General features: G+C 53.1%; 12 protein-coding genes and 1 non-coding gene across 13 annotated transcripts; 8 read left to right on the top strand and 5 right to left on the bottom strand.

The window, feature by feature from the left end:
* The first annotated feature begins 2,794 nt into the window (after window positions 1-2,794).
* SAICODRAFT_109523 (FMN-linked oxidoreductase) lies at window positions 2,795-4,376 on the top strand. Its single transcript, XM_019165310.1, has one exon. It carries the CDS (start codon window positions 2,942-2,944, stop codon window positions 4,235-4,237), a length of 1,296 nt encoding a protein of 431 aa, XP_019027603.1. The 5' UTR covers window positions 2,795-2,941; the 3' UTR covers window positions 4,238-4,376.
* A 123-nt stretch (window positions 4,377-4,499) lies between these two features.
* On the top strand, window positions 4,500-8,802 carry SAICODRAFT_22853 (patatin-domain-containing protein; the record flags this gene model as incomplete). The annotated part of the gene is made up of 2 exons (XM_019166654.1): window positions 4,500-5,121; window positions 5,174-8,802. 2 exons carry the CDS (start codon window positions 4,500-4,502, stop codon window positions 8,800-8,802), a joined length of 4,251 nt encoding a protein of 1,416 aa, XP_019027602.1.
* A 111-nt stretch (window positions 8,803-8,913) lies between these two features.
* On the top strand, window positions 8,914-9,864 carry SAICODRAFT_109499 (uncharacterized protein). Its single transcript, XM_019165309.1, has 4 exons — window positions 8,914-9,268; window positions 9,326-9,597; window positions 9,631-9,654; window positions 9,685-9,864. Exons 1-4 carry the CDS (start codon window positions 9,025-9,027, stop codon window positions 9,718-9,720), a joined length of 576 nt encoding a protein of 191 aa, XP_019027601.1. The 5' UTR covers window positions 8,914-9,024; the 3' UTR covers window positions 9,721-9,864.
* A 133-nt stretch (window positions 9,865-9,997) lies between these two features.
* Window positions 9,998-11,710, bottom strand: SAICODRAFT_51703 (uncharacterized protein; the record flags this gene model as incomplete). Its single annotated transcript, XM_019169083.1, has 1 exon — window positions 9,998-11,710. One exon carries the CDS (start codon window positions 11,708-11,710, stop codon window positions 9,998-10,000), a length of 1,713 nt encoding a protein of 570 aa, XP_019027600.1.
* A 1,810-nt stretch (window positions 11,711-13,520) lies between these two features.
* Window positions 13,521-14,622, top strand: SAICODRAFT_28612 (OTU-domain-containing protein). Its single transcript, XM_019167182.1, has one exon. The coding sequence runs from the start codon at window positions 13,582-13,584 to the stop codon at window positions 14,539-14,541; it is 960 nt and encodes a 319-aa protein (XP_019027599.1). The 5' UTR covers window positions 13,521-13,581; the 3' UTR covers window positions 14,542-14,622.
* Window positions 14,623-15,450: 828 nt separating this feature from the next.
* Window positions 15,451-16,688, top strand: SAICODRAFT_32853 (glycoside hydrolase; the record flags this gene model as incomplete). Its single annotated transcript, XM_019168239.1, has 2 exons — window positions 15,451-15,523; window positions 15,622-16,688. The coding sequence occupies 2 exons, from the start codon at window positions 15,451-15,453 to the stop codon at window positions 16,686-16,688; spliced, it is 1,140 nt and encodes a 379-aa protein (XP_019027598.1).
* Window positions 16,689-17,252: 564 nt separating this feature from the next.
* Window positions 17,253-17,634, bottom strand: SAICODRAFT_49596 (zinc finger protein bud20; the record flags this gene model as incomplete). The annotated part of the gene is made up of 2 exons (XM_019168972.1): window positions 17,253-17,316; window positions 17,372-17,634. Coding segments are annotated over 2 exons (327 nt in total), but the record flags the coding sequence as incomplete, so codon positions are not given.
* A 187-nt stretch (window positions 17,635-17,821) lies between these two features.
* Window positions 17,822-19,753, top strand: SAICODRAFT_16483 (Mov34-domain-containing protein; the record flags this gene model as incomplete). Its single annotated transcript, XM_019165662.1, has 6 exons — window positions 17,822-17,938; window positions 17,989-18,053; window positions 18,109-18,190; window positions 18,249-18,628; window positions 18,679-19,015; window positions 19,068-19,753. 6 exons carry the CDS (start codon window positions 17,822-17,824, stop codon window positions 19,506-19,508), a joined length of 1,422 nt encoding a protein of 473 aa, XP_019027596.1. The 3' UTR covers window positions 19,509-19,753.
* A 104-nt stretch (window positions 19,754-19,857) lies between these two features.
* SAICODRAFT_87283 (translation initiation factor eIF-2A) lies at window positions 19,858-21,758 on the top strand (the record flags this gene model as incomplete). The annotated part of the gene is made up of 2 exons (XM_019171487.1): window positions 19,858-20,270; window positions 20,327-21,758. Exons 1-2 carry the CDS (start codon window positions 19,891-19,893, stop codon window positions 21,756-21,758), a joined length of 1,812 nt encoding a protein of 603 aa, XP_019027595.1. The 5' UTR covers window positions 19,858-19,890.
* A 393-nt stretch (window positions 21,759-22,151) lies between these two features.
* On the bottom strand, window positions 22,152-22,919 carry SAICODRAFT_4661 (uncharacterized protein; the record flags this gene model as incomplete). The annotated part of the gene is made up of 1 exon (XM_019168863.1): window positions 22,152-22,919. The coding sequence occupies one exon, from the start codon at window positions 22,917-22,919 to the stop codon at window positions 22,152-22,154; it is 768 nt and encodes a 255-aa protein (XP_019027594.1).
* Window positions 22,920-23,540: 621 nt separating this feature from the next.
* Window positions 23,541-23,613, bottom strand: SAICODRAFT_t10. Its single transcript has one exon. It is a non-coding gene; the product is annotated as a tRNA-Arg (tRNA).
* A 220-nt stretch (window positions 23,614-23,833) lies between these two features.
* Window positions 23,834-25,014, bottom strand: SAICODRAFT_16480 (RmlC-like cupin). The gene has a single exon (XM_019165661.1). It carries the CDS (start codon window positions 24,775-24,777, stop codon window positions 24,007-24,009), a length of 771 nt encoding a protein of 256 aa, XP_019027593.1. The 5' UTR covers window positions 24,778-25,014; the 3' UTR covers window positions 23,834-24,006.
* Window positions 25,015-25,468: 454 nt separating this feature from the next.
* SAICODRAFT_51179 (PLP-dependent transferase) lies at window positions 25,469-27,127 on the top strand (the record flags this gene model as incomplete). Its single annotated transcript, XM_019169038.1, has 2 exons — window positions 25,469-26,890; window positions 26,933-27,127. 2 exons carry the CDS (start codon window positions 25,469-25,471, stop codon window positions 27,125-27,127), a joined length of 1,617 nt encoding a protein of 538 aa, XP_019027592.1.
* Window positions 27,128-27,159: the final 32 nt, after the last annotated feature.

Genomic DNA, 27,159 nt, shown 5'->3' with positions numbered 1-27,159 from the left:
CTGCAGTAAACGACACCGACGAACTCTCCACAGACGAAGACGAAGAAGACACCGAAGAAGAGGACCCTACCGTAGGAGAAGACTTGACCGTGCTGGTCGTAGTCGCACTCGTAGTCGTAGCTTTAGGAGTCGTAGTCGCAGTCGTAGTAGCCTTGGAAGAAGTAGTGGTAGTCTTGGAGGAAGTCGTAGTAGTCTTAGGCGTCACAGACGTAGTCGTGGTCTTAGAAGTTGTGGTAGTCTTCTTGGAGGTAGTCGTAGTGGTGGGCTTCACGGACGTAGTCGTCGTCTTGGGGGTGTTCGTTCCAGTTCCCAGGCTGATCGCGATGTTGATCAGAGGGTTCGTCTTCGTTGTGGTGGTGGGCTTGACACTTGAAGTGGTTGACCTGGTGGTAGTCTTAGAAGTTGTAGTGGTCCGCAAGGTAGTCCTGGCAGTAGTCCTTGCGGTGGTCTTCGCCGTGGTCTTTGCGGTGGTATGAGAGGCAGCCCTCTCCACAGGAGAAATGGTAGACGTGGTCTTCGCTGTGGTCCTAGCAGTAGTCTTAGAGGTCGTCCTTGCGGTCGTCTTTGCTGTAGTCTTTGCGGTAGTCTTCACAGTGGTCTTAGCGGTAGACGTCTTCTTTGCCGTGGTAGTCGGCTTCTTAGTAGTAGTGGTCTTCTTGGTGGTAGTCGACGTCTTCTTAGTAGTGGAGGCCTTCTTCGTGGTAGTCGTAGCCTTCTTGCTAGTAGTAGTAGCAGCCCTTTTCTCAAGGTTCGCCTGAACAGCCGAAGCAAGCTCAATTGGGTTGGCACGCCTTACGGGCATCTCATCCCTCTTCACCAAACTGTCCTCGAGATCCTCGAGGTAGCGACGGTGTATGGTGGAACCGGCAATAACGTTACCCTCCTCATCCTCAGCCAAACCATAACGCTCAAGAGCGCGGAGGTAAGCAGTGGTGAAGTTGGCCTCGAAGTTGGGGTTGTTGACGACGGGGATGGAGACGACGGTGGGAGTGGAGAGGGAGATGGCGGACGGCGTGGGAGTCGCGCCAACGGTGTTGTTAAGGTTGAGCACAAGGGCATCAACAGATGCAGTCGCGGCCAAGAGACCGGCGACGAGAGTCGAGAAAGTGAGCTTCATCTTGCCTTGTGATGATCTCAGCTACTGGTGGAAAGCTAGGCGAAAGGATTGTCGAGAGCCGAGAGTCGAAAAGAGAAGGGAGAAGCGACGAAGCTTTGCTGCACGAAGAACGAAAAGGCAGCGGGAGGTTGGGCATACTTATACCCTCCCGTCTCTACGGCAGCTAAGATCCCCAAAATGTCCGTAGCCGCTCAATAGCTTTCCGCCTGGTTATTCTTGTGAACGCCGCGGCTAGAAGCCCTTTGGAGTGCCACATCGGCCTCAATTCGCTTTGATCTTGGCAACAGAGAGTGCCGTAATCCGCGTTTGGCACGTACGTGCACGGTAAAGCAACAACCCATCTGGACCCTGTATGTCTCATTTTTCCCACAGCTTACCGCATGCGGTGTGTACGAGCCCAGCCTTCCTGCGCGGACAAACACTGAGATGCGCGCTAAACAAAGAAACGCTCAGTCCGCGGGCAGAAATGAGAAAAGAATGAACGAGAAGGCTGTTCAACGGTCGATCCACACGAGCAGCCATATGCCGTGGCAAATCCAAGGGATGGGTACCGATGATTGATCAACGACACGTTCGAAGATCAATCGTCCCAGCATGCTGTCAGGACCCTGTCAATCATGGTCTGAAATCAGCGTTCAATTGACAGGTGAGTGTAGGATACAAAGGGTTCCCCACTGGGATGACTTCGACCGGGCAAATCCTTGAGCTTTCGAGGACACCGATGATGACTGCCTGCGGGCACGCGGCAAGGCTGGGTCTTTCCGGCGGATCCCGAGCCCTCAGCCGTCATTGGCGACAACGTGTACGACAATGTAACTCTTTGGTAAATGACCGTGCTCAAAATCAATCATCCACATCTACACGTCTTCCTTAGAGGCAAACACCGAGCTCCCTTTCCATTGCATTCGCGTTGTATTCCGGTTTGCCCCGTGCGGTGAGGAGGTCGGGGAGAGAGTTTATGCGAGTTGCAGCTGGGTCCGATCAGAATGCAGATTTGCGGCTGTGCGCATAATCGTCGTCAGATTGTCCATTTCGCGAAGGGGTGTTTTGGCCACGCGGGGTATTAAGTTGTACTTTATGCAAGAGAAGCAGTAACGTATGTACGTAGGGAGAAATGTCAAGCGGTGCATAACAGAACAGAATTCTATAGAAGGCAGGTCGTTACAAACAGGCGTTGTTGCCAGTGGGATGAGTAATCATGCCGAGGACGTCGGTGATTGCGTTGTTGCGAGGACCGCGAGGGTGATGGCCAGACCGTACGGGTATGACGGAAGGCTGACGAGTTCGTGGGTGTACGTAAAGGCAGACATGCTACGGCGCACATGTTGCTGTCAAAACCTCATCGCTCTCGAGACTGCTTAACAAATCTTTCACAGTCATCGAGAACCCGATGCCGAGATACCCGGCTTACCTCAGTGCTGGCAAAATGAAAGACGTGTGCGCCTCTCCTCGTATACCTAACGACATCGATCGCGACATCGATGAGAAATATTTCGCACGTCTGGATTTGTAATCGAATCGATGCCGAGGGTGCGGCTGGGTACATGTGTCCCTCGCGCGTATACCGGTACATGTGTCGGTGCACGGCCCTCGCCACTGCCGACTCTCCCGCGAACGCCGAGGACGATTTGCCGGCTCGACACGCTCCTCGATGCAGGGTGCCTTGGATATCAAGGTTAGAGTAAGGCACTGCGATGTACGATTAGAAATCAACTATTGCGCCCCTTCTACTGAATTCCGCTGAATAAGCTCGAGTTTAAATACCCCAGGGAACCCCCCCGACTGCACTCTTTCTCCATCACTCTCTCACATACATCAGAAGAAATGGCCACTTCCAACAACCACGTCGCCGTCGCCCAGCAGATCTCCACCGTCTTCCCCAAGGCTCGCCAGCCCACCGTCGGTAAGGCTATCGACGAGCAGCAGGATGGTCTCTTCGCTCCTCTCAAGATCAAGGATGTCGAGCTCAAGAACAGGGTCATGATCCCCCCTATGTGCATGTACTCCGCCGTCGACGGTGTCCCCAACACCTTCCACTTGGGTCATTACACCGGTATTGCCACCCGTGGTGCTGGTCTCATCATCGCTGAGGCTTCCGGTGTCTCCGCTGAGGGTCGCATTACCCCCTCGTGCTGTGGTATCTGGAACGAGGAGCAGGAGAAAGCATGGAAGGGTATCGTTGATGCTGTCCACGCTATCGGTGACGCGAAGATCGGTCTCCAGATTGCCCACGCTGGTCGTAAGGCATCTACCTACGAGCTCTTCGATCCCGTCGTGAACGGTACCTCTACCGCCCCCCGCTCCGAGGGTGGTTGGGCTGAGGGCCCCAACGAGGTCATCTCCTCCACCAACAAGAAGTTCCAGGACGACTACCCCGAGCCCATCGCCATGCAGCAGAAGGACATCGACCGTATCGTCAAGGCTTTCGCCGATTCTGCCGTCCGCGCTGACCGTGCTGGTTTCGACGTTGTCGAGATCCACATGGCTCACGGATACCTTGCTCACCAGTTCTACTCTCCCCTCTCCAACGACCGTACCGACGCCTACGGTGGTTCCTTCGAGGGCCGCGTTCGCTTCCCTCTCGAGATCGCCAAGGCCGTCCGTGCCGTCTGGCCCGAGAACAAGCCCCTCTTCGCTCGTCTCTCCTGCTCTGACTGGGTTGAGGAGGGTGGCTGGACCATCGAGGACTCTGTCAAGCTCTCCGAGCTCTTGATGAAGGAGGGTGTTGACCTTATTGACTGCTCTTCCGGTGGTGCTTCCCCCGACCAGAAGATCAAGTCAGCCTTCAACGCGTACCAGGTTCCTTTCTCCAAGCAGATCCGCGACGAGGTCAAGGGTATCAAGACCGCTGCTGTCGGTGGTATTACTAACGCCGAAGATGCCGACTCTTACGTCCGCGACGGTTCCGCCGACTTGGTCGCCATCGGCCGTGGTATCTTGGGTATGCCCAACTGGGTTTTGGACGCTGCTAAGGAATTGAAGGTCACTGTTCCTACTGCTCCTCAGTACGTCTACGGTGCTGGAGGCAAGTCTAAGAGGAGGTTGGCTAAGGAGGCCCGTGAGGCCGAGGCGAAGAAGTTGGAGGACAACCACGGTGCTGTCCAGGAGGTTACTGCTTAAATGGTGTTCGGTTTTGATTTATTTAGATAGAGGTACGATATTACTATAGAAGTTACAATAGCAAAAACTATACGCTCGTTAAACTTGCTGAGCAAACCGCTTTGTCTATTCTCTCAGGGTCTGCTCTGGTTATGGCAGAATTTGGCGGGGCTTGACGTGCAGCAGCGCCAGAGGGCCATCCACCGACGCCCGTGTGCAGGAAGCCGTACGAACTCTATCCGAAAGGAAACCTCATTCCAGCAACCAACAACCTTGGACAATCATGGAAGCAGCTCCGCAAGCTGCTGCTGCCGAAGAAGGCCTCTTGGCTGCTTCCGTTCTCTTCTTCCCGCGAACGGCGCTCCAGGTGCTTTCCGCGGTGACGATCACTCTGCCGCAAGCCGTGTACGACCTCCTAAGCTCCAGCTTCACCATTCACCTGAGTTTTACGGTTTTATTAACCGTAATTATCGGCGCTCTCGGTGGAATCTTCTACCTGGTTCGCTACCGCTACCTGACGAATTACTCTCGTCTCCCACCCGCAAGTCCACGACTAAAGGACAATGACTCCATCGATCTCCCGCCCGAGCTCCCAGATGGCACATTCTCCAAACCCGGGATCAACTCCTACCTCGACGAATTCTTCTCCGCGATCAAGATCTTTGGATACCTCGAGCGCCCCGTCTTCCACGAATTGACGCGACACATGCAGACCCGGAAAGTGTCGGCAGGTGATACGATCAATTTGGAGGACGAGAAGAGTTTTTGTATGGTTGTGGATGGGGAGGTACAAGTTTTTGTCAAGAGTCCGGCGAGTAGTACGCAGAGACAGGGTTCTGATTCGGATGATGAGAGTGAGTCGGGGAGGGATGATTACCATTTGTTAACGGAAGCGAAGAATGGAGGTGCGTATTTGATGTACTCAACGTTTGACGTATGCTGATCGGCTACTCACAGCACCCTTGTCGAGTTTGTTCACGATCTTGTCGCTGTTTACGGAAACTATCCAGCTTGAGGCGAAAGAGGAGGAGGATGACGATCAGCTCGTCACTATCATCCCATCACATTGCCCTGCACCGCCGCGCCCGGATGAGACTGACGGGAGTTACTTTTCTGCCAATGCTCGTGACAGATCTCCCGCCGTCCCGACTGATATTCCTATCCTGAACCTGGACAAGAAGGATAGTGAGCACGCCGAGTCGAAAAAGGGCGCGTCTGTTCACCCGAATGTCGTGGCGAGAGCCGCTGTGGATTCAACCATTGCTATCATTCCCGCACATGCGTTCCGAAGCTTGACACGTTCTTACCCGAAGGCTACAGCGCATATCGTGCAGGTTATCCTCACACGCTTCCAGCGTGTTACCTTTGCGACTGGTCACCACTATCTCGGTCTCACCTCCGAGATCCTCAGAACGGAGCGATTGATGAACGAAGGTACACGCTGGGAATTACCAGCCTGCCTCAAACACGGTCGCATGGACAAGCTCCGCGAAGTATTGGCAGCGCAAAGAGAAGAAGACGCTGCTGCAAAAGCTGCTAAACCCGCCCTAGATGTCGAAGAACCAGAATTCATCGTCATTCCCCCCCTCAAACCCTCCTCCCATCGCGGCAGCGCTGCAGACCCAACTAATGCCCAAGCAGCCCTCCGGAGACGTCTAACAAGCCGCATGGCAACAAACTTGAGCGTCTCCCAGTACGCTCCCCCAATCCTCCGGACGACAACTAATCCAGGTGATTTGTTAAGTAGCCTCCCGAGACCGCGGAGCTCGAGTAAAGGCAGTGTTGGTGACGTCAATTTGGGGGAGGGGGAGTTCTTGCCGAAGCATGCGCATGAGATTGATGATATGGTCGATGATGATAAAGCACTGAGGGAGAATGTGCTGGAGTGTATGCTTAAGGCTCTCGGTGTCGGTTCCGATACGGTGCTCGTTGACAATGGGACGAGTGTGCTTGTGACGAAGAGTCCGGCACGGAGTGCGGCGAGTAGTGTTGAGGGAAGTCCGCAGATGCGGCCGTATGATGTCAAGAGTAACAAAGTTTTCAGCAAAGCGTTTGGAAAGTTGTTGGAGGAGAGTACTGCGGATAGTAGTACTAGTCCGGATGAGGATGCGCATAGCGGTATTTCGAGCACTGCGTTGAGTGTGCATGAGGAGCTTGAGGAGGAGATGGAATTGGTGTACTTTCCCAAGGGCGCGGTACTCGTACAAGAGGGTGAGAAGAACCCCGGGTTGTACTATGTTGTTGATGGATTCCTTGATGTCAGCGTTGGTGTCGAGAATCGTGAGTACGCCGGTAATGGCCGTGGGAAGGGACCTGGGAGGAGCAAGCTTTACATGGTCAAGCCAGGCGGTATAGCTGGATACTTGGCCTGTGTCTCTGGTTTCAGGTCTTTCATCGACGTTAGGGCGAGATCGGATGTTCTTGTGGGATTCTTGCCCCGAGCGAGTCTGGAAAGGATCATGGAGAAGCATCCAATTGTTCTGTTGACTATGGCGAAGAGACTCATCTCCTTCATGAGTCCGTTGATCCTGCAGATCGACTTTGCGCTCGAGTGGGTTCAGGTCAGTGCCGGCGAGAAGATCTACAAACAAGGCGATGATAGTGATGCCATTTACATCGTCCTTAACGGCCGTTTGAGAGCTTTGGCTGAGAAAGAGAGCGGAGGCGATGGCGAGGATCAGAAACGTGAATTGGTTACAGCAGGTGAATTCGGTCAAGGAGAATCCGTTGGTGAACTTGAAGTTCTTACGGAGACGGCGAGGCCGTACACTTTGCATGCTATCCGTGACACGGAGCTGGCGAGGTTCCCCAAGACGCTGTTTCATGCGTTGTCAATCCACCACCCTCATATCACAATTCAGATTTCGAGAATTATTGCGTCGACTCTGACAAAGCGGTTGAGGCCGGAGATTAGTCTGGGCGGTGACAGCAGATCTTTGGCGGAGAAGGGCGGGAACACCGGTGGTCCCTCGAACTCTACAAACCTGAGGACGATCACTATTCTTCCCGTCACGCAGGGTGTCCCAGTCATGGAGTTTGCCCAAAAATTGGGAAAGGCAATGCAGAGTACTGGTACTACGAGCTGTATCCTCAATCAAGCTGCTGTGCTTGGGCATCTCGGTGGGCATGCATTCACTAAGATGGGGAAGTTGAAGTTGAGCGGATACCTTGCGGATTTCGAGGAGAAGTTCGGCAAGGTGCTCTACGTTGCCGACACGAACGTTAACTCAGCATGGACAGAGACATGTATCAGGCAGGCTGATTGCATCCTCGTCGTGGGTGTCGCTGACAGTGGTCCTGGTATCGGCGAGTATGAACGATTCTTGCTTGGTACGAAGACGACGGCGAGGAAGGAGCTCGTCCTCGTTCATGCAGAGCAGTTCGTTCAGCCTGGCACGACGAGACAGTGGCTAAAGAACCGTCCGTGGGTTCATGCTCATCACCACATCCAGATGCATATTCGGACTCATGCGCCGCCGATGCCGTTACACACACCCAGACGTGCTGCGTTGACGAAGCTGAAAAGTAAGGTTCAGGTGATTCAAACCGAGATCACGAAATATACGACGAGGAGAAATCGACATACTCAGGCCTATGCCAACCCGGCGCAGCATAAGAGTGATTTTGCGCGTTTGGCAAGGAGGTTGACGGGCAAGGCTATTGGATTGGTCTTGGGCGGTGGTGGTGCACGCGGATGTTCACATGTTGGTGTCATCCGTGCAATGGAGGAAGCCGGTATCCCCATCGACATCATCGGTGGTACGTCGATCGGTTCTTTCGTGGGAGGTCTCTACGCACGCGACGCAGATTCCGTCCCAATCTACGGCCGAGCCAAGAAATTCGCGGGTCGCATGGCGAGTTTGTGGAGGATGCTGTTTGACGTTACCTACCCCGCAACCGCCTACACCACTGGCCATGAGTTCAACCGTGGTATTTGGAAGACGTTCGGGAATGCACAGATTGAGGATTTCTGGTTGCCGTATTACGCCAACACGACCAATATCACGCATTCTCGGATGGAAGTTCATACGAGTGGGTATGCATGGAGGTATATCCGCGCGTCCATGTCGCTCGCGGGGTTGGTCCCGCCCATGTGCGATGAGGGGAGCTTGTTGGTTGATGGAGGATATGTTGATAATTTGACTGTGAGCACGATGAAGAAGATGGGTGCGGACATTGTGTTTGCGGTTGATGTTGGAAGTGTGGATGACACTTCTCCCATCGAGTACGGAGACACGCTGTCTGGTTTCTGGGCACTGTTTAATCGATGGAACCCATTCAGTACCGTCCCGAACGTGCCGTCGCTCGCCGAAGTTCAGGCACGTTTGGCGTACGTCGCTTCCGTCCCCGCTCTCGAGGCAGCTAAACAGAGTCCGGGCTGTGTTTACATGCGTCCACCCATCACACCTTACCAAACCCTCCAGTTTGGCAAATTTGATGAGATTTGTCAGGTTGGGTATGATTATGCAGTGGAGTTTTTGCAGAAGCTGAGGAAGGATGGGAAGTTGAAGGGGATTGTAGAGGAGGGACCGAGGGAGACGTTTGAAGGAAGGAAGCCGTTCCATAGAAGGAGGAATAGTTTGTAGATGCGCTATCCTGGAGGAGCATGGAGTAATTGTTAGATCTAATGGCCGTGATGACGCGTGGGAAGAAACCCAATCTCAACAACATCCTTCCATCGCTACGATGACCCGCACAGAGATTCATGAGTAACGAAGAAATCCAGGGTCCATTGGCAGTCAGTTTCATCGGTCGCTCGGTTTCGCTGCGTGTCACGTTCCGAAGGGCGCGTGTGCGTGTTGGCTGGCATGACATCACAGGTGCTGATCCTGGGAAGACGACGTCTATATAAACCTCCAGACCCAACCTCCACCCAATACAACCAGATCAAATCTACAATCAATCAATCCACTACCACCAAGATGTTCGCTACCACTGCTCTCCGTCAAATGACTGCTGTCCGCGTCAACGCTTCCAGGACCTTTGCTTCCTCTGCTTTCCTCCGCAAGTCTGTGACCGACACCATCAAGGACGCCGCTAAGACTGTCGACCGTACGCCTATGTGTTCCCTGGCTCTCAATTGACTCAATTGGCTAACTCTGATTTCAGGTGCTGCAGCAGAGGCCGCCCTCAAGGGCATCGAAGCCACACAATCTGTCGCCGACGCAGCCAAGTCCGCAGCTTCCTCCATCACGAACACCTCTGCCGCCCAAAAGGCCGCGGAAGCCGCTTCCGAGCTCAAGAACGTCGCACCTGACGTGATCTCCGGAAAGTCCAAGGAGGCCGCCGGCCAGATCAAGGGCAAGCTTGCCGAGGCGAAGGGGGAGCTCAAGGGTGCTGCTGCGCAGGTTAAGGGAAAGGCAAATGAGGGGGCTGCCGAGGCGAAGGGAGAGTTCAAGGGTGCTGCTGCGCAGGTTAAGGGAAAGGTAAATGAGGGGGCTGCTAGAGCGAAGGCTGAGACGGATGAGGCTGCTGATCAGGCGAGGAAGAACTTGACTGAGTAAGCTTGAGGAAGGGAAAAGATGATGGTTTTAGCACGATATCATATTATACCACCGACTGTATGAGTAGCGAAAGGAATTGAAGGACTGTAACATTACAAGCTTAATGCGCAGGATTGTTACAACCACTCCCTTTCGAGCACATTTGTAAGTAGAGGAAAGTCTTTTTGTATTGTCTATTGTCTTGACACGCTCAACATGCCGAAAATTAAATCACCCCAAAATGCTCAACACCAAAACCAAAAACCAAAAACATTAGTATACGTCTGTTTTATCCCACTCACATAATCTTCTCCCATGCCTTACCCCACCACGTTGTAGGCGCCGGGTCCTCCCTCATCTCAATCTCCGGGTCCCCAACCCTCCCCGTAACCAAATCAATCTCCGACAACTTCTTCCACTTTGTACGCTTCGTAACCTTCCAGAAGACGTACAAGCAGATGTAAATCGGGATACCGACATAACACGTAATAAACGTCGACGTATCCCAGTTTCCATCCAAGAAGAGCGAGAATCCGTTGAAGAACAAGATAATCGAAATCGCGACTAATCCGAACCATGCCGTGTATGGCTGGAAAGGAGCTTTGTAGGGGAGGAGGTCACGGTTGTAACCTTGGAGTTTCATGGCATAGAAGAAGCGGAGGTAGCAGACTTGGACGATGAGCCAGGTGATGAGGATAGAGATAGTGGAGATGTTGATGAACCAGTTGAAGACGACGCCGGCGCTGTTACTGACGTTCAAGTAGGCGAGGAGACCGAGGGAAGCAGTGATGGTGACGGCGACGTAGGGAAGACCACGCTTGGAGACGCGAGCGACATATCCGGGAACCATCTCCTCGAGTGCCAACGCGTAGAGGGTACGCGACGCAGCGTAAAGATCCGAGTTACCAGCCGAAACGACAGCGATCAAGATAACTGCGTTAATGATATGCGGCAACACCGGAATGTCCGCATTGTTGATGAAAATGACGAACGGCGAAGATGAGGCATCGGATCCACCGAGCACATTCAACAATTCCTCGGAATCGAATGGAACGAGAAGTCCGATCACGAGGATAGAGCCGATGTAGAAGAAGATGATACGCCAGAAGACGCGCTTGATTGCCTTCGGGACGTTGCGGCGGGGGTTCTCGGCTTCGGCGGCAGTGACAGCGACGAGTTCGGTACCGGTGTAGGCGAAGGCGGCGTTGATGAACGTAGACCAGAACGCCAAGAAACGACCCCATGCGCCTTCGATCTCGTTGTACTGTGCGAAAGGTCCGGGAGTTTTCCAGTAGCGGAACCCGATACGATCATGAGTCGGTCCTCCACCGAAGAAGAGAACGATACCGAGGATGATCAGACCGGTGATTGCGGTGACTTTGATGAACGAAAGCCAGAATTCTGCTTCACCATAGGCGCGGGTGCCGAAGTAGTTGACGAGACAGATCAGGACGAGGAAGACGGAGATGTAGACTGCGACATTGGTTTCGGAGTCCCAGTATCCTACCACAATTGCCGCGGCGGTAATTTCCAGGGGAGTGGTGATGCCCCAGGAATACCAGTAGTTGATACCCTGTGCGAAACCGAGTGCGTCGTCACAGAATCGGGAAGCGAAGTGGGTGAATCCTCCGGCAACAGGGAAGAGTGTGGTCATCTCTCCCAACGACACCATGATGGAGAAGATGACGAGTCCGACGAACGCGTATCCCAATAACGCACCCACGGGTCCCGCGCTATTCAACGCCGATCCAGACCCGATGAACAAACCCGTACCGATCGTACCTCCGAGCGCCAACATCTGCATGTGACGACTCTTGAGGGTACGTTTCAGCTTTCCGGAGGTGTTGATGTAGAGGTCGGGGTTGGTGGAGAGGACTTCGACATCGGGAGTAACATCGCCGGAACTGCTGAGTTGTCGGATGTATTCTTCTGGGGTGATCTTTTTGGAGAGAGAGTTTGGTGTTCCAGCACGGGTACCGCGGTCGCTGGGTGTTGCTGGGCGGACTTCCATGCCGGTGGCGGATCCTTTGACGGTGCTCATGCTGGGAGAATGTCGCGATCGCTCGTCGTGAACGAGGGATCAAATGTAATGAATGATATTTGTGGTTAAACGGCCCAAACGGACTCTTCTTCGCTGTCGATCGACGACTGCCGGTGCAGTATATATGTCAGTGTGTTACAAGAAGCGACTCTCCTTCGTCCTTAAGTCTCGGAATTTCGGTGTAGGGCTCCGGTAGGCTGGTGCCGATTGGGGACATTTTTCCCGGAAGGGCCCTCGACGCCCTGAGCGTGCCTAGCTGCATTTCTCTTTCTTTACTGAACGTAGGAGCTAGAGCGCGCTGGGTGCAAGCTGTGCACGCCGTCGATTCGCTCGGTGGATTGGAGATGAACGGAATGCTTCATTTAGGCGAGATATGAAAATCGGAGGAATTCGGATATCGACGGGAAGATGCTCCGAGAGTGGGATCTGGCTTCATGCCAAGACATCTCAAAATCAAAAGATAGGGAAGTGAGCCGTGATCTGTCAACTTGAACGCTCAACGACGGACATCTTGGAGGGTCCGTCCCACCTTGATCAGATGCTCATCTGAGGGTTTTCTCCGCCCCCCCGGGAGTTCGGGCACTTAGCATCCGACGAACTTTCTTGACTCCTGACTAAGCCTGCGGTTTTGCACACTTGAAGCACGTAATCGTCTTCCAAAACCCGAGGAGGTTTGATGAGATGAAATCGCGCAGGGTGTGCGTAACCTTGGTGGTCTTGCATTCTGGCAAGTGTAGCCGTAGAAGTGGCCATAGAGGCGACACGTGCATGTCAGTGGTGGCTGGATGACAGCAGTGTTGAAGAAAAGAGCTCATAACGTGAATGTCTGTAAAAAAAAAAAACTTTTGATTTTCCGGGACAGTTTTGAAGGCTGTATCCGCGGAGGCTGTCGTGGGACCTGGTTCAGCTGGGCTTCTCGCCATCTCCTCTCTGACTGCCCCTCGTCATGTAACCATAGTAGGCACCCCTGAGAATAGCAGACATCGTCCCCACCTGTTCTCACCACAGCTGCCATGCGAGCGTTCAACAGCGGTTGCGTCCACACTTGTCGATACTATGCATTATTTGGGTCATAACATGTCGCAAATCATTACAGTCAGATACGGCCATACCATGATGAAAGCACAGGATCCCGTCCGATCTCCTAAGTTAAGCACCATAGGGCCCAGTCAGTACTAGCGTGGGAGACCAGCTGGGAATACTCGGGTGCTGTATCTTTTGTCCGCCGTTCTTCTACGGTGTGTCTCCCGCATGAAGGATGGGAAACAGTCCCGCCTGCGATTCGAGTAAATCATTCAAATATGAACGGGAAATAAACCAGCGACTGCACGAAGCACTTGATCCGGTGGCCGGAGGAGAGTGAGGAGTTCTTGCGCGTAAGGCAGAGCTAGATCTAGGAGAGGAGCAAGGAAAGTGTACAACGTTGGAGGCAGAAGAAAGCAAGAAACTATAGCGACTGAAGGACGAACTGGCCTCACCATTCATCGCTACAAGGAACCCTCATGGGCAAATGCAGGACTGAGAACGCACCTTTTCCGGCGAATCCTGAGAGGTACTAGCAACGGCAGATTACACACACCAGTGAGCTGCAGAATCCCATAATCTTCCCAGATATCATCCCCTAGGTAATCTTATGCAATCCTGCGAGGCCAGATTCCTTAAATAACGTACAATTTCGCAGAATTAATCTAAGCTCCGGCTAGCGCACCGTTCTGCAGGCCACCCAAATCCCCGGGGCTCAAGATGGCGTACGCGCGCTCGCGCTTGCAGCTTACGCAACACCCAGAACAGGCAATCAGGAAAGTCTACGTTGCAGACACAACAACAGCATACATCCCATCATGAGAGTCAGACTTCGACATCGACTTGGACAGCAGACACTGACGTTGGCAGAAGATACTACGCTTGCGCAATTGTGGGACAAAGTCTCGGATATCACTTCGAGCGTATCGTTTACCGTTAAGACTGGGTATCCGCCCAAAGCATTGAGTTTCGATGAGCCGTTACGGTTGATTCGGGATGTCGGTGTCAAGAGTGGAGAGCAATTGGTTGTGGAAGATCATGATGCGCCGAAACCACCACTCAAGAAACCATCGCCGCCGGCGAGTGCTCCCACATCATCAGGCTCGGGTTCAGGGAAGGGAGCGGCAAACGAGAACGATCCACCGGAGGTTACGCTGAAGGATGGCAGACGCCTCGCTCTCCGCGTCATGCCCGACGACAACTCCTGCCTCTTCCGCGCCCTTACATACGTCCTTCCCCCATCGCCAACCCTCTCAGCCCCCGCCCTCCGCCAACACGTCGCAGCATACATCGCCTCCCACCCTGACGAATACCCCGAAGTCGTCCTCGGCAAACCTCCACCACAATACTGCGCTTGGATCGAGCGGAGTGAGAGTTGGGGCGGCGCGATCGAGATGGCGATATTGAGTAAAGAGTTTGGGGTTGAGATTGCGAGTGTTGATGTTGGGACTGGACGGGTAGATCGGTTTAATGAGGAAGCGGGGAGAAGGTGTTTGGTTGTGTATAGTGGGATTCATTATGATGCTCTTGCGTTATCACCGGTGTATGCGTCGCCGGGTGAACATGATCAAACCTTGTTTGATGTCGGGAGTGCGCTGGGTGATGAGGTGTTACAAGCGGCTCAAGAGTTGGTAGGAAGATTGAAGGGGAAGGGGTATTACACGGATACGGCGAACTTCAGTTTAAGGTGTAGTGTTTGTAGGGTTGGATTGAAGGGGGAGAAAGAAGCTGTGAAGCATGCGGAGGGTACTGGTCATGGAGCATTTGAGGAGTATTGAACGGAGCATGGACATTGCCACTGCATTGATTGTTTACGGCTGAACGCTTATTCAGAATGGATTTGATGACACTCAATTGACCCGTTACGTTCCAACCACGGCTGGTGACCGATGCATCCATGTTCACGCATGGGCCATCATGCGGTCGGCACCCGAGACCTGTCAGTTGAGATTGACCACAACCTCACAATTGCACGGTGTGTAACGATACCAAGCATTACCAACCTTCTCAGGATTCAATCGAGCGTCTTCACATACCGATTGAGCATTCCAGCTTTGTCGCAACTTGGCATCACGGCGGGCGGTTGGACCGGCTCTTGGCGATCGAGACCGGGGAGCGGAATTGCATGTAGAGTACGGCACGGCGATAGCAAAGGCGAGACAACAACAGACGCTGCCTCAGGAGTACGATCCCCAATTGAAGTGCATTCCCCGGATTGACAACACCTCCGCCTATCCGGCTTTCAGGACATCTACGACTTCCATGACCAAACGGTACGACATCACAATCAAATTCGACGTACCTCGCCTCGACCAACGCAAGCCTATCCATCCCTTCCCGTGGTACATGTTGCCGTTTTCAACTTGGCAATCTCCACCAGTCTCTGACTTAGCGTTTTTCTCCCACCCAAAACGGAATCTGGAAACAGGCGTCGCAATCAACCACACCATTGGGAATGCGCGCGCCGACGCTTTAAGTAGGGGGACCGGCCAGGAGAGGGGCTCGGGGGAAAACACCAACACCGACAAAAGTCCAGCTCAACGGACTCTTACACTCTCTTTCTCTATCCAACAACCGACAACAGGTGCTCAGCGTCGAGGACAGGTTTCTTCGCTCGTTCAATACCCCAGCGTACACTCACTTTCTTTTGGTAACTCGGTTCGATACCCTCAATCACTATCTCAACAATGTACGCCCGTGGTCTTGCTACCATTGCCGCCTTCTTGGCCCTCTCTCAGGCTGCTGTCGCTCAGCCCCTCGGTATGTCTCCTCCCTACGCTCAATTGGCCTCTACACCTCTTTCTACATAGTGTATGCTGCTTTGTTCGGACTGAATGCTAACAAAACGCGTCAATTAGCCCGCCGCGGTCACGCTCACCACCGTCGCCAGGATGCTGACGTCGTTTACGTGACTGAGACTGTCTACGCTACCGCTACTGCTGGTGCTGCCACTCAGGCTGTCACCACCACCGCTGTCGTTCAGGCTGCTGTTCAGGAGGCCGTCCAGACCGCTGCCGCTGTTGTCGCTGATGTGACCTCCGCCGCTGCTGAGGTTGTCTCCTCCGTCACCTCTGCTGCCGCTGCCATTGTTGACACCTCCTCCTCCTCCACCTCTGCGGCTGCTGCTTCTTCCTCTGCCGCTGCCTCCTCCTCCGGTAAGGGTGTCACTTACTCTCCCTACACCTCCTCCGGTGGCTGCAAGGACTCCTCTGCCGTTGCTTCTGACATCTCTGTCATCGCCGGCAAGGGTTTTAGCTTCATCCGTATCTACGGTACCGACTGCGCCCAGCTCGACACCGTTCTCCCCGCCGCTGTCTCCAACAACTTGAAGGTCTTCGTCGGTGTCTACGACTACGCCAACACCGACTCTGAGGTCCAGAAGATTATCAGCGCTGTTGCGTCTTACTCTTCCTGGGACAACATCCACACCGTTTCCATCGGTAACGAGGTTGTCAACTCTGGTCAGGCTGACGCTTCCACCATGGCTGGTTACGTCAACTCTGCCCGTTCTGCTCTCCGCTCTGCTGGCTTCACTGGTCCCGTCGTCACCGTCGACACCTTTGTTGCCATCATTGCCAACCCCGCTCTTTGCGCTGCCTCTGACTACGTTGCTGCCAACTGCCACCCCTTCTTCGACGGTGGTGTTACAGCAGACGGATCTGGTGCTTTCGTTGCTGATCAGATCGCTCGCCTCCAGGCCGCTTGCGGTTCTGACAAGACTGTCTTGATCACTGAGACCGGATGGCCCACTCAGGGTGACAGCAACGGTGTTGCTGTTCCCTCCGCTGCCAACCAGGCTACTGCTGTTTCTTCCATCTTGTCGTCCGTCGGTGAGGACATCATCTTGTTCACTGCCTTCAACGACTTGTGGAAGGCCCCTGGATACCTCAACGTTGAGCAGTACTGGGGTATGTACACCGCCTAAACATTTTATTTTGGAGGGAAAATATGAGGAGTCGTGAAGTGAAGGAATTCTTGGGGTTACGACAAGGGAGATAGGGTACTCGAGCGATATCTTACCCGCATGTGGAAGGTTATCGGGCTCTGTCGAATGTTTGCTGGGCGAACGACTTTGTTGGATATGTGTTTTTACCTGGGTTCTGGAGCTGAGCGCTTCCTCGAGTTTGAATTAGCTGTGGTATTACTTTCTTTTTCATTCTCTCTTTTTCTATTGTGCTTTTTGATTCCTTTTTCAGATTCAATGCATTCTATTTATTGATTCGTTGTACGTGGTCGATACAGCTGCTGCTGCCTCCGTGTGAACGTCGTGTACAGTACACAGTCTCGCAACATCGTTCAATTTCTAAGTGACTGATCCTTCCTTTCCCGAAGCAGATGCGAAACAGACAAAGCAAATCCCAAACGCCGTAGAACAAAAATGAACATCATCTAAACAAGCTTACTCCTCCTGCATTGCATCCTTAACCTCCGCAACTGCAGTGAGTTTCTGGGCGGCTTGTGCAGCACGCTTCTTTTGCAGGGAAACAACTCCAATCGCGACACCGGCCTCCGCCTCTGCCTGGGAGTAAGGCGTCTCCTTCAGCAACTTGACCCTATACGGAACTGTAAGCACATAACCACGCGACGCATCATTACGCACAAACGAACCTTTTCTTGTGGTTCTTTCCTCTTCTGTGCTCAACGTCGGCATGTTCCGTCTCAAAATACTTTGCGCAAGCTTTACAGTAATACTGTCCCAAGCCGGGCAACTCCTCATCGACCTGAGCCAACTTTTCATCCAACTTCAGCTTCGCGTCCGGATCGTTGATATCGTCGTGGATCTGGTCGAGCATACGGCCCATACGGATGGTTGATTTAGCATACTTTGCGGTCTTGGAGTGACTCTTTCCACGGCCGGTGACGGGACCCATTGTGATTGAGCTGACCCTGACTGATGGAGGGTTTGTGATTGAGCTGTGGAGGGGAGGTCGGTTTGCTTTATCGGCCTTATCGCCGCAAAAGTTTATCGCCTGGTCCGTTCCTGGCGAGCGTGGCGATTCAGGCACCGCGGACCGTGGGACCAACCCCGAGCAAGCACGCACACAGCTCTCGTTGCCTATGAGTGCCCCCCGATCAGTGAAGGAGCTGGCGGATCTGGCCGTGGAACCCGTGCGTTTTCTGCCGGGGACGTCATTGAGGGTGTCGTTAAGGACGGCTGAGTCGATGTGGAAGCAGGTAGTCCAGCCCAAGTGTCTTCCATTTCGAGAGCTAACGGTAGCTTAAAGGGCAATGTGTACCTGTTGGAAGGCAATGACGAACAGGCATATATATTACTGCTGCGTTACGCTGAGTATGTCGTTGGTTCAGTTGTGAGCTTGGGAAATATGCTCAACGACGGTACGCAGGTTCATCATAAAGACTCTTCCAGCGCATCCGGAAGCCAAAGCATCTGCTGGTAACTGGAAGGAAATCAAGGCTCATCACGCGGTGCGTGCTGTAGGATCACTCGTTATAGCGTGTGTTGCTGACCAGTGATATCTGACAGCGCGTGGACACGCTTCTGCAAATAATATCGGGGATCAAAAAGCGGCTCGAGGAACGGTATCTCCAGTACCAACGCATGCTTCTTGAAGATGCTGAGGAGCGACGGCGCCAAGAAACGGAACGAAGAGTGAAGCTGATCCAGGACAACGAAGTTGACAACGACACTGATGAAGAAGAGAAGCCCTGGTTGGCTCGAAGTCTGAGACGAGGGAGTGCAGAGGGTAGCCACGGGAAGTTGGACTTGGTTGAGGAGATAAGAGGACTGCAACTTGACAGACGGCGGGACGATCGCTCAACCAGACACTCGACTAGACCGTCCTCGGATCCTAAGAGAAGAAGTGGAGTGTCATATCCAACGGTGGAGCGAACAGAGAAACGAAGGTGCGTTGGTGGCTGGGAGCCAGTGGGGATGTGCTGATTGAAACTTGCAGCTCCTTCGAAAATAACTCAAACTGGACAAATCACGTTCCACTACCAGAGTCACCGTGGTTACAGAAGCAGGTATCATCACCGCCTTTAATACCATTACCCCCGCCAAAGCCGACATCCCGACTAATACCGCCCTTACCACAAACTCCTCCGCCGTCGTTTCCTGCACCCAAGAAAGGGCAAGAGGCATATGAGTTTTCTTCGTCAGCAAGAACCGAAGGCGGTGATCCATTACGAACACTCTTCATTCCAAAAGAGTTGAGAGATCGGTTCTTGGAAGTCGCAAAGCCAAATACGACCAGAAACCTGGAAACATGTGGGATTCTGTGCGGGAAGTTGGTGTGTTCAGTGACGTGTACAGTGCTTACCACAAGCTAACCGGATCACGCAGAAACAAAATGCACTTTTCGTGACTCATCTCGTTATTCCGGCGCAGGAGTCTACTAGTGATACCTGCCAGACGATCGACGAAGGGGCTATCTTTGAGTTTCAAGACGCCCGGGAGCTGCTCACACTCGGCTGGATTCATACTCATCCCACTCAGACGTGCTTCATGTCATCCGTGGACCTACATACACACTGCTCGTACCAGTTGATGCTGGACGAGGCTGTTGCTATCGTCTGTGCACCGAGTAGAGGAGAATGGGGATACTTTAGGCTGACGAAACCACCGGGGATGGAAGTCATCACAAAATGCAGGAATACGGGTCTTTTTCATTTGCATGATGATGTTCCGGGCGGGATCTATACTGATGCAGGGAAGGGGGACGGTGGGGGGGGTCATGTGAGAGAGATTGGAGGTTTGAGATTTGAGGTTGTGGATTTGCGATGATCGGCGTGGGTCTACGTCAACTTACAAGGATTGTCATGACGTGGAGGAAAGCATCATTTGAGCTTGATGCTCGGCCCAAGCTCAAGGATGGGCATTTGCTACAGATCAATATGTCGCCTTTATCGTTATCGATATCGGGACTTGGATTGTACGTGGAAACGGCATGGAAAGCCCCAGCAATTCGATAGATCTATGATAGAAGCTCGTCTAGGACATGTTAATCAGAATACGCCTTTCAACTCCCTCCTTTCATGTATCCTGCCGTGCACATGGTATGATCCATAATTTACCTAGGGCAACGTGCATCTCTCCGCGTCGCCCTCCGAATTCGGTTGAAAGCATAGACCTCGACTCCATTGTCAAAGGAAAAGAACCAGCAACAATGGTCTCTACACAATTTGCATACCGTACGGTCAAGGAAATCGGTTTGACCGAGGCTCAGCCTACTTATGCCCCCGTGAGTGGCTTCGAGAAGCCTACTGGCAACTTGCGAGTAGGTGTCTACAGTCCTGACGGTTCATACTTCGCTTGGGCTTCCCCGGAGAATGTTTCGGTAGTCAAGGCTGAGGATGGTGCCAAGATTGCTACCTTGGATGTTCCAAATGTGTTCGAAATTGCGTTTTCGCCGAAGGGAACATATGTGCAGACTTGGCAAAGACCGTCGAAGGCCGAGGACGGTAATGCTACAAAGAATTTGCAAATCTGGGATGTGAAGAGCGGAACCCTGAATTACGAGTTTGTGCAGAAGAACCAGACTGGATGGTGAGGAGTGCCCGACGACGAATCTTTACGGATCAAGCGCTGACTGTATGCTCCAGGAACTGCCAATTTACGTTCGATGAGAAGTACTGCGCCAGGTTGGTCACCAATGAGGTTCAGATTTTCGAGAGTGCAAATATGTCCAAGGGTGTATGGAACAAGCTGAGAGTTGAGGGTATCTCAGCATTTGCCCTGTCACCAGGACAGAACTACGCACTCGCTTCATTTCTTCCCGAGAGGAAGGGACAGCCTGCACGAGTGTGTGTATACAACGTCCCCAGTTTCATCCAGCCTGCTGCTCAGAAGACCTTCTTCAAGGCCGACAGCGTTAAGATGACCTGGAACAAGCTCGGTACCAGTCTTTTGGTGCTCACTCAGACCGAGGTCGACAAGACCAACAAGAACTACTACGGAGAGACCAACCTTTACCTTCTCTCTATTGCGGGAAACTTCGACTCAAGAGTGGTTCTCGACAAGGAGGGACCCATTCACGACGTTACCTGGTCTCCTAACTCCAAGGAGTTCGGTGTCGTATATGGTTACATGCCTGCTAAGACGACCGTTTTCAACCACCGCGCCAACGCCGTCATTTCTCTCCCTCTCGCTCCCCGCAACACCATCATCTTCTCTCCTCATGCGCGATTTATGATTCTCGCTGGTTTCGGTAATTTGCAGGGAACTATGGATATCTACGACACCTTCCAGAACTACAAGAAGTTGTCAACAATTGAGGCCAGCAATGCATCTGTGTGTGAGTGGAGTCCTGATGGTCGTATGATCTTGACCGCCACCACCTCTCCTCGTCTCCGAGTAGACAACGGTGTTAAGCTCTGGCATTACTCCGGACCTTTAATCTACCAGGAGGAGATGACTGAGCTGTACGCCGTTCACTGGCGCCCTCAGCCTGCTGAGTTGTACCCTCTCCGCACTGCTCTCTCCCCCGCTCCTGAGGTGCATTCCTCGGTTGCTTCTGCTGCTACTCTGGCTGCTCCTCAAAGGCCTGCCGGTGCTTACCGTCCTCCTCATCTCCGTGGTACTAGCACTCCTACGCACTTCAAGCGTGAGGACGAGGGTGGTGCACGACACGTTATGGGCGAGGACCGTGCGCTTAATGGTGCCACCAACGGACAGAGGCTTGTTCCCGGTGCTCACCGTACCGTTCCTGGTGCTGCTCCCGCTGCTGCTGCTCAGGAGCAGCTCTCGAAGAACGCGCTCAAGAACAAGAAGAAGCGTGAGGCTGCGAAGAAGGCTAAGGAGGAGGAGCAGCCTGAAGAAGTTGCCGTCCCTGAACCTGCTCCTGCTGCTGATGATGCGCCTGCGGCTGGTGCCGAGGACAAGAAGACCCGAGCTTTGTTGAAGAAGTTGAGGGCTATCGAGGAGTTGAAGGTTCGTGTTGGAAAGGGTGAGAAGTTGGAGGATACCCAGATTAAGAAGATCGCCACTGAAGATCAGATCCGGAAGGAGTTGGCTGCTCTCGGCTGGGACGATTAGACAACCCTCGTTAAGCCTAGAGGAAAAGAGTTGCTGCGTTGCTGTGTACGATTGTCTGCATGGATATGAGTTGATGGATGGGATGCATCAAGCATGAAAAGGATACGAGTGCGGATGATTATCTAAGAAATTGTGAAAAGGTTGGATGCAAAGCATGGGCCGTGGCGTATTCTGGGTTTGATTTGAGCGCGGAGTCATGTTCAGGGTCTTTTGTGTGCAGAAGAAGTCAAAGAAGGCGATGTTGGTAGAAAACAATATCAGATGTTCTGGGAGCGAACTTGCAACTTCCATGTTTCCCAATGATGTCACTACCCATATATACCATGCCACGATGGTTAACCGAAAAAAAAACCGACTTCATGAATATCGTACAACCGCTCGTATTTCACCACCTCAGAGTTTGGCTTTGTCGATAGGAGCCGCGGGGGCATACCCTTGCTTCTCCACATTCTTCTCCTGTTTCAAGTGATCCTTCCTACCCTGCTGGGTTGCATTTTTCTTCCCAAGCTCAACCGGCGGCCCACCCATGGCGTTGCCGGCAGGGGATTCGCCTTTCCCACGACTCGCCAAACCCGTCTCCGCGCCTTGCTCAGCAGGGGGTCCTCCCAATGCCTTCGTTTCACCCTTGTCATCACGACCTTTGACACCCTTGCCCCCCTCGATTCCGGCGACCTTAGCATTGACTACAGTGCGCTCCTTCTTGTTCTCCCTCACGGCCTTAGGACCAGAACCGCGAGGAGCAGAGGAACTCGTCGGTGCGTCATGCTGTTCGCGTGGGTTCTTGTCGAGAGGATTACCGGCGGCCTTCTCGGCGTCTTTGATGTCGGGCTGGTTCATCTGACTGTCGGCAGTTTTCTGGGGTGCCGCGGCGGAGAGCTTGTTGGGCTTGAGGCCGGATTTAACCTTCTCCTCTGGGGCCTCCGGGCTGGGATCAGAGGGCTCACCACCTCCCGGGGCACCAACAATCGCCGGGGTCTTCCCAACCTCTGAGTACTTCTCGGGATGCTGGTCCTTAGAGGAGCCGGAGGATCCAGAGTCGCCCGTAGGAGGACTGTAAGAGGACTTCTGGTGCTGAGAGGTGGAGGTGTTCTGTTTCCCAGCAATGGAGGGAGCAACAGTGTTGGACTGAGCTTCAACGTCTGTCTCGAGCTTTGGGGTCATGTTAACTGAGAATCACGTTCTGGGATGACAAGCTTTGGGGAGTCGTCTTTTATTTCACAGAGCCTCAAAAGCTTGTCCGCGATCGCGCGGGGTACAGCAATGACGTATACGATAAGAGTAACGTGGTTCGGAGTCCGAAAGGATGTCGTGCCGAACGATGGAGTTATGTGCGTTGATTTCGAGCTGGTGAGAGATGCCTTACGCCATATCGACCACAGATCCAAGTAGTAGTGGTAGTATTTGTAAACCGGATATTGCCCTAAGGCGATCCAGTACGGCAAGTAGAAGTACGAAGCTATGGTACAAAGACGCAAACGAACCTTAAGTACAAGTCATCCCAGTACCAGTCAGACTTGTGCGGCTCGCCAAATACGTATCAAACTCGAGTCGAACAGTCCCTGGTGTCTGCCCACCGCAAGTCTGTGATCGCGATCCGTGAGAAGGCGCCCGCTCAAGCTTCAATAGCTATAGGCATCATGAATTGCGAACAACGATGGCGGTTACGTAGTCAGCTAGACGAGGCTGGGTAAGGGACCCAAAAAACTAGCTTCAGAGTGTACACCGTGTATACGAGAGCTCTGGAAGCAAGGCTGCTTCACAAGCAGCCAAACACAGCAAAATCGACCCACCCAGGACTCGAACCTGGAATCTCTTGATTCGTAGTCAAGCGCCTTAACCATTGGGCCAGCAGGTCATTGGATAAGCTATATTCCGTTCAAAACATATTGTTCTCAAGCAATTTTGATCTGCTCTAGCTCAAGGCGTAGGCGTACAGGTCACTGCTACAGCTGCCTAGAGTATTGGGTTTCATTCGATGTTCATTTTCTGTCTTTCATCGTCTTCAGACGTCCTCGGAATATTGCAGTCAATAACTACCGTGGGAAGGAAACTTTCGGCGACCCGGTATGTAGCAAGCAAGGAGTGAACATTGCTAATTACTAAGAAAGTCCTTCCCACACCGGCCCAAACTCCCGCGTTCAGACCTGAACGAAACTTCAAACAAAAAGAAAAAGAAAAACAAAGAAAAAGTGCGGCTAATCATGATGGCAGCTAGTAGTTGCAATCATCGTCGGACGTTCTGGGATCCTTAGTAGTCGGAGTGACCGGTGGAAGCGGCGCTAGGCGGCGCACTGCTGCTAGATGACATGGAGTAGGACGGGGGTGGGTTAAGGCCACACCTAGCACGGCACTCTTGAAGACCGAGCGCGACAGTCGCCGGAATACCAGCTTTAAGAGCTTCGAGTGCGTACGTATCTTCAGCACTCAACCCGAACGTAGCCAACAAAATATCATCTTCAAACATCGCTAAACCCTGCGCAATCTGCAAAGCACCAGGGTCCTCACTGGGGAAGCCTGAAACGAACTGAACCGTCTCACAGCCGAGGTTGGCTTGGAAGTGCATGGACCCAGCGGGGATGATGGTGGCCTCTCCACCAGTGATGTTATTCATGACCAAGCGAGCCCCGTTCTCGGGAAATATACCGGTGAGGAAGGTTCCGTTGACGGAGTAGGAGAGCTCTGAGGAGCGGGGGTGGATGTGAGGCGTATTGAATCCACAGGGACCGATGAACCCTACGGCCATGGAGATACCGTTGTCGATCAAAGCGGGGAAGTTCTTGCGGTTGGCGCGGACGATGCTACCACCGTCACCTTTGGCGGCAGGCTGGTTGGGGTCGAGGAAGTTGAAGACAAAGTCGGAGTCATCGCCGAGAATATTGATACGGTCGACGGCCGTGGCAGCGGTTTCGAGGGCGACGATTTCGGCGCTCGTGTTTCCACCAGCAGCGGGAGCGGCCAAGCTGGGCACCGCGGCAACGGCCAGAGCGAGAAGGGAGATGATGCGAGTAAGAGGAGCCATCTGATATGGTGTCGGAGAGAGTGAGAGAAGAGAGTGAGTGTTGTGTTGAATGACCGAAGAGTAGCTTATTGAAGCCGAGAAAAAGAGCAGTGGTTGATGTTCAAAAAATGGAGGGGAAGGAGTTGCTCTTTATATCTCTTTGGTTGTGACGAAAACGGGGTTTGGCCTTTTTTGGCCTTGCTCTCGGAGTCCCAGCTGATGTCCGATGTCGGTCCGTGGGAAGATTTCGAAATCTTAGCGGGCCGCACTGGGGCTGCGCAGAAAAGTGCCAAGTCTAGGCAACTTTTGCACCGGGCCGCTGGTAGTTGATGCCTTCATTGACCCCATTGAGGTTATGAAACATCCGAGGACCGCGGTTTCGATGAGGTTACATGAGCATGGCTTGCCTGAGGCCAAACCTTGTTTTTGTAAACCTGACGTTCCTTATGAGACTAAAAATAGCTATAGCTCTATTGGAAATTTGATGATGGTTTTGCGCCTGTGCTCACGGTGCTCGCCTTTCGGCAACCCGGCCCTACTGCGGCGCCGACGGTAGGTGGGTGGCGCTGTGCAGCTACCTGCTTTATCAGGACAACATTGAACCGGGAGATCTTCCTTACACAGGCCTCGAAAATACTCGTCCTCCTCCTCCTCCATCCTTGCTCTTTATATCTCAGTCATGTCGCCTCAGTCATTCTTTAGGACAGACGAGATGGCTGCCGCGCTCGCCGAGTCGATCAACGAGAAACATGCCACTTTCGAGGGAAAGAAGCCGAAGGCCATTGACATGTCTCATCACCTGAGCTTGTTGGCAAAGAGCAGGAGGAACTCTCCGTTGAAGAGTATTTGGCCGTATATGTTCATTCCTGGGATGATCGGATTGGCCGGTGGATTGCCGCACCCGGATTACTTCCCATACGACCAGTTCTCGGCACAGGTGCAGTCGTCGCATCACTATACGGAAGCCGCGATCCCCACGAAGGCTTCGAACCCATTGCTGTCGTTCTTCCGTAACACGCAGAAGGCTGATTCGACAGCAGACAGCGATATCACCATCCCCAAATACTCCAACGGCAAATCCCCCATCCAACTCGCTACCGCCCTGCAGTATGGCCAAGCCCAAGGTCTCGACTACCTCCTCAAATTCGTCAAAGATTTCACCGCGAGAGTATACAAACCCGCTTACGAAGACTGGGATGTCATCATGTGCTGCGGATCAACAGACGCCCTCAACAAAATCCTCATGATGGTCTGCGAACGCGGTGACAACTTCCTCTGCGAGGAATTCACCTACCCAACCGCGATCGAGACTGGGTTCCCTATGGGTATCTCACCCGTGCCGGTCAAGATGGACGGCGAGGGAATCATCGCGACTAGCCTCGAGGATGTCCTGAGGAACTGGGACGACGCCCGCGGACCACGTCCTCGTGTTCTCTACACCGTCCCCGTCGGCCAAAACCCTACCGGCTCAACCATCGGCCGTAAACGCCGTCAAGAAGTCATGGAGGTGTGTGACAAATACGACGTCCTGATAATCGAAGATGACCCATACTACTTCCTCCAAATGCCGCAATGGCAGGCCTCCGACTCCCTCAGCCCCACCACCACCACCGCCGCCGCCGATGATTCCTGGATTGACACCCTCTCCCCCTCCTACCTCCAATTCGACACCCAAGGCCGCGTCCTCCGCATCGACTCCTTCTCCAAAGTCATCGCACCCGGTTCCCGCTGCGGCTGGATCACCTCCTCCCCACTCTTCGTTGAACGCCTCCTCCGTGCCTCAGAAGTCAGCACGCAACAACCCTCCGGCTTCGCACAAGTTCTTATTGGGAAGCTGCTCGTTGAGGAATGGGGACAGCAGGGGTGGATTGAATGGTTGAAGGGGATTAGGAGGGAGTACACGAAGAGACGTGATCAGGCGTGTCAGGCTCTCGAAGAAGAGTTCAGGCCGAAGGAGGTATTGAGGGTTGGCGAGGGTGAGGAGGAGTTTGGGTATACGAGTGTGTGGAGGGAGAGGGAGGATCCTCTTGTGACATTCGTGCCGCCTGTTGGTGGGATGTTTGTGTGGTGCAAGGTTGATATCGCACGTCACCCTCAATTTGAATCTTCTATCATCGATGAGAAGACTGGTGAGGTTGAGGTGAGGGGTGATGGCGGCGTTGCGTTGATGGATCAGTTGTGGCAGAAGTTGATTGATGCCAAGGTCCTTCTCGTACCCGGCAAGTTCTTTGCGGCTGATGAGAGCGTTTTGAAGGAGAGGGGTGGCGCTGGATACTTCAGGTTGGCATTCTCAAGTTCCAGCGAGGAGGACATGAAGGAGGCCGTCAAGAGGTTTGGGAAGGTCGTTCGCGAGTTCTTTATTGAGAACTGATCATGATAGAAATTGATTTGGGTACGATTACG

The sequence above is a fragment of the Saitoella complicata genome (assembly GCF_001661265.1).
Source record: "Saitoella complicata NRRL Y-17804 unplaced genomic scaffold SAICOscaffold_1, whole genome shotgun sequence".
NCBI classification, from domain to species: Eukaryota; Fungi; Ascomycota; class Saitoellomycetes; order Saitoellales; family Saitoellaceae; genus Saitoella; species Saitoella complicata.
Note: the sequence above shows the minus strand (reverse complement) of the source record. Positions and strands in the feature narration are given on the sequence as shown.

What these genes read in the sequence shown, in the direction of transcription:
- SAICODRAFT_109523 (XM_019165310.1), top strand. Translation starts at nt 2,942, where the DNA reads ATGGCCACTTCCAACAACCACGTCGCCGTCGCCCAGCAGATCTCCACC.
- SAICODRAFT_109499 (XM_019165309.1), top strand. Translation starts at nt 9,025, where the DNA reads ATGACATCACAGGTGCTGATCCTGGGAAGACGACGTCTATATAAACCT. An exon ending in CGCCGCTAAGACTGTCGACC is followed by an intron (nt 9,269 to 9,325) that starts GTACGCCTATGT and finishes CTCTGATTTCAG; the next exon opens with GTGCTGCAGCAGAGGCCGCC. An exon ending in AGGGAAAGGTAAATGAGGGG is followed by an intron (nt 9,655 to 9,684) that starts GCTGCTAGAGCG and finishes GAGACGGATGAG; the next exon opens with GCTGCTGATCAGGCGAGGAA.
- SAICODRAFT_28612 (XM_019167182.1), top strand. Translation starts at nt 13,582, where the DNA reads ATGAGAGTCAGACTTCGACATCGACTTGGACAGCAGACACTGACGTTG.
- SAICODRAFT_16480 (XM_019165661.1), bottom strand. Translation starts at nt 24,777, where the DNA reads ATGGCTCCTCTTACTCGCATCATCTCCCTTCTCGCTCTGGCCGTTGCC.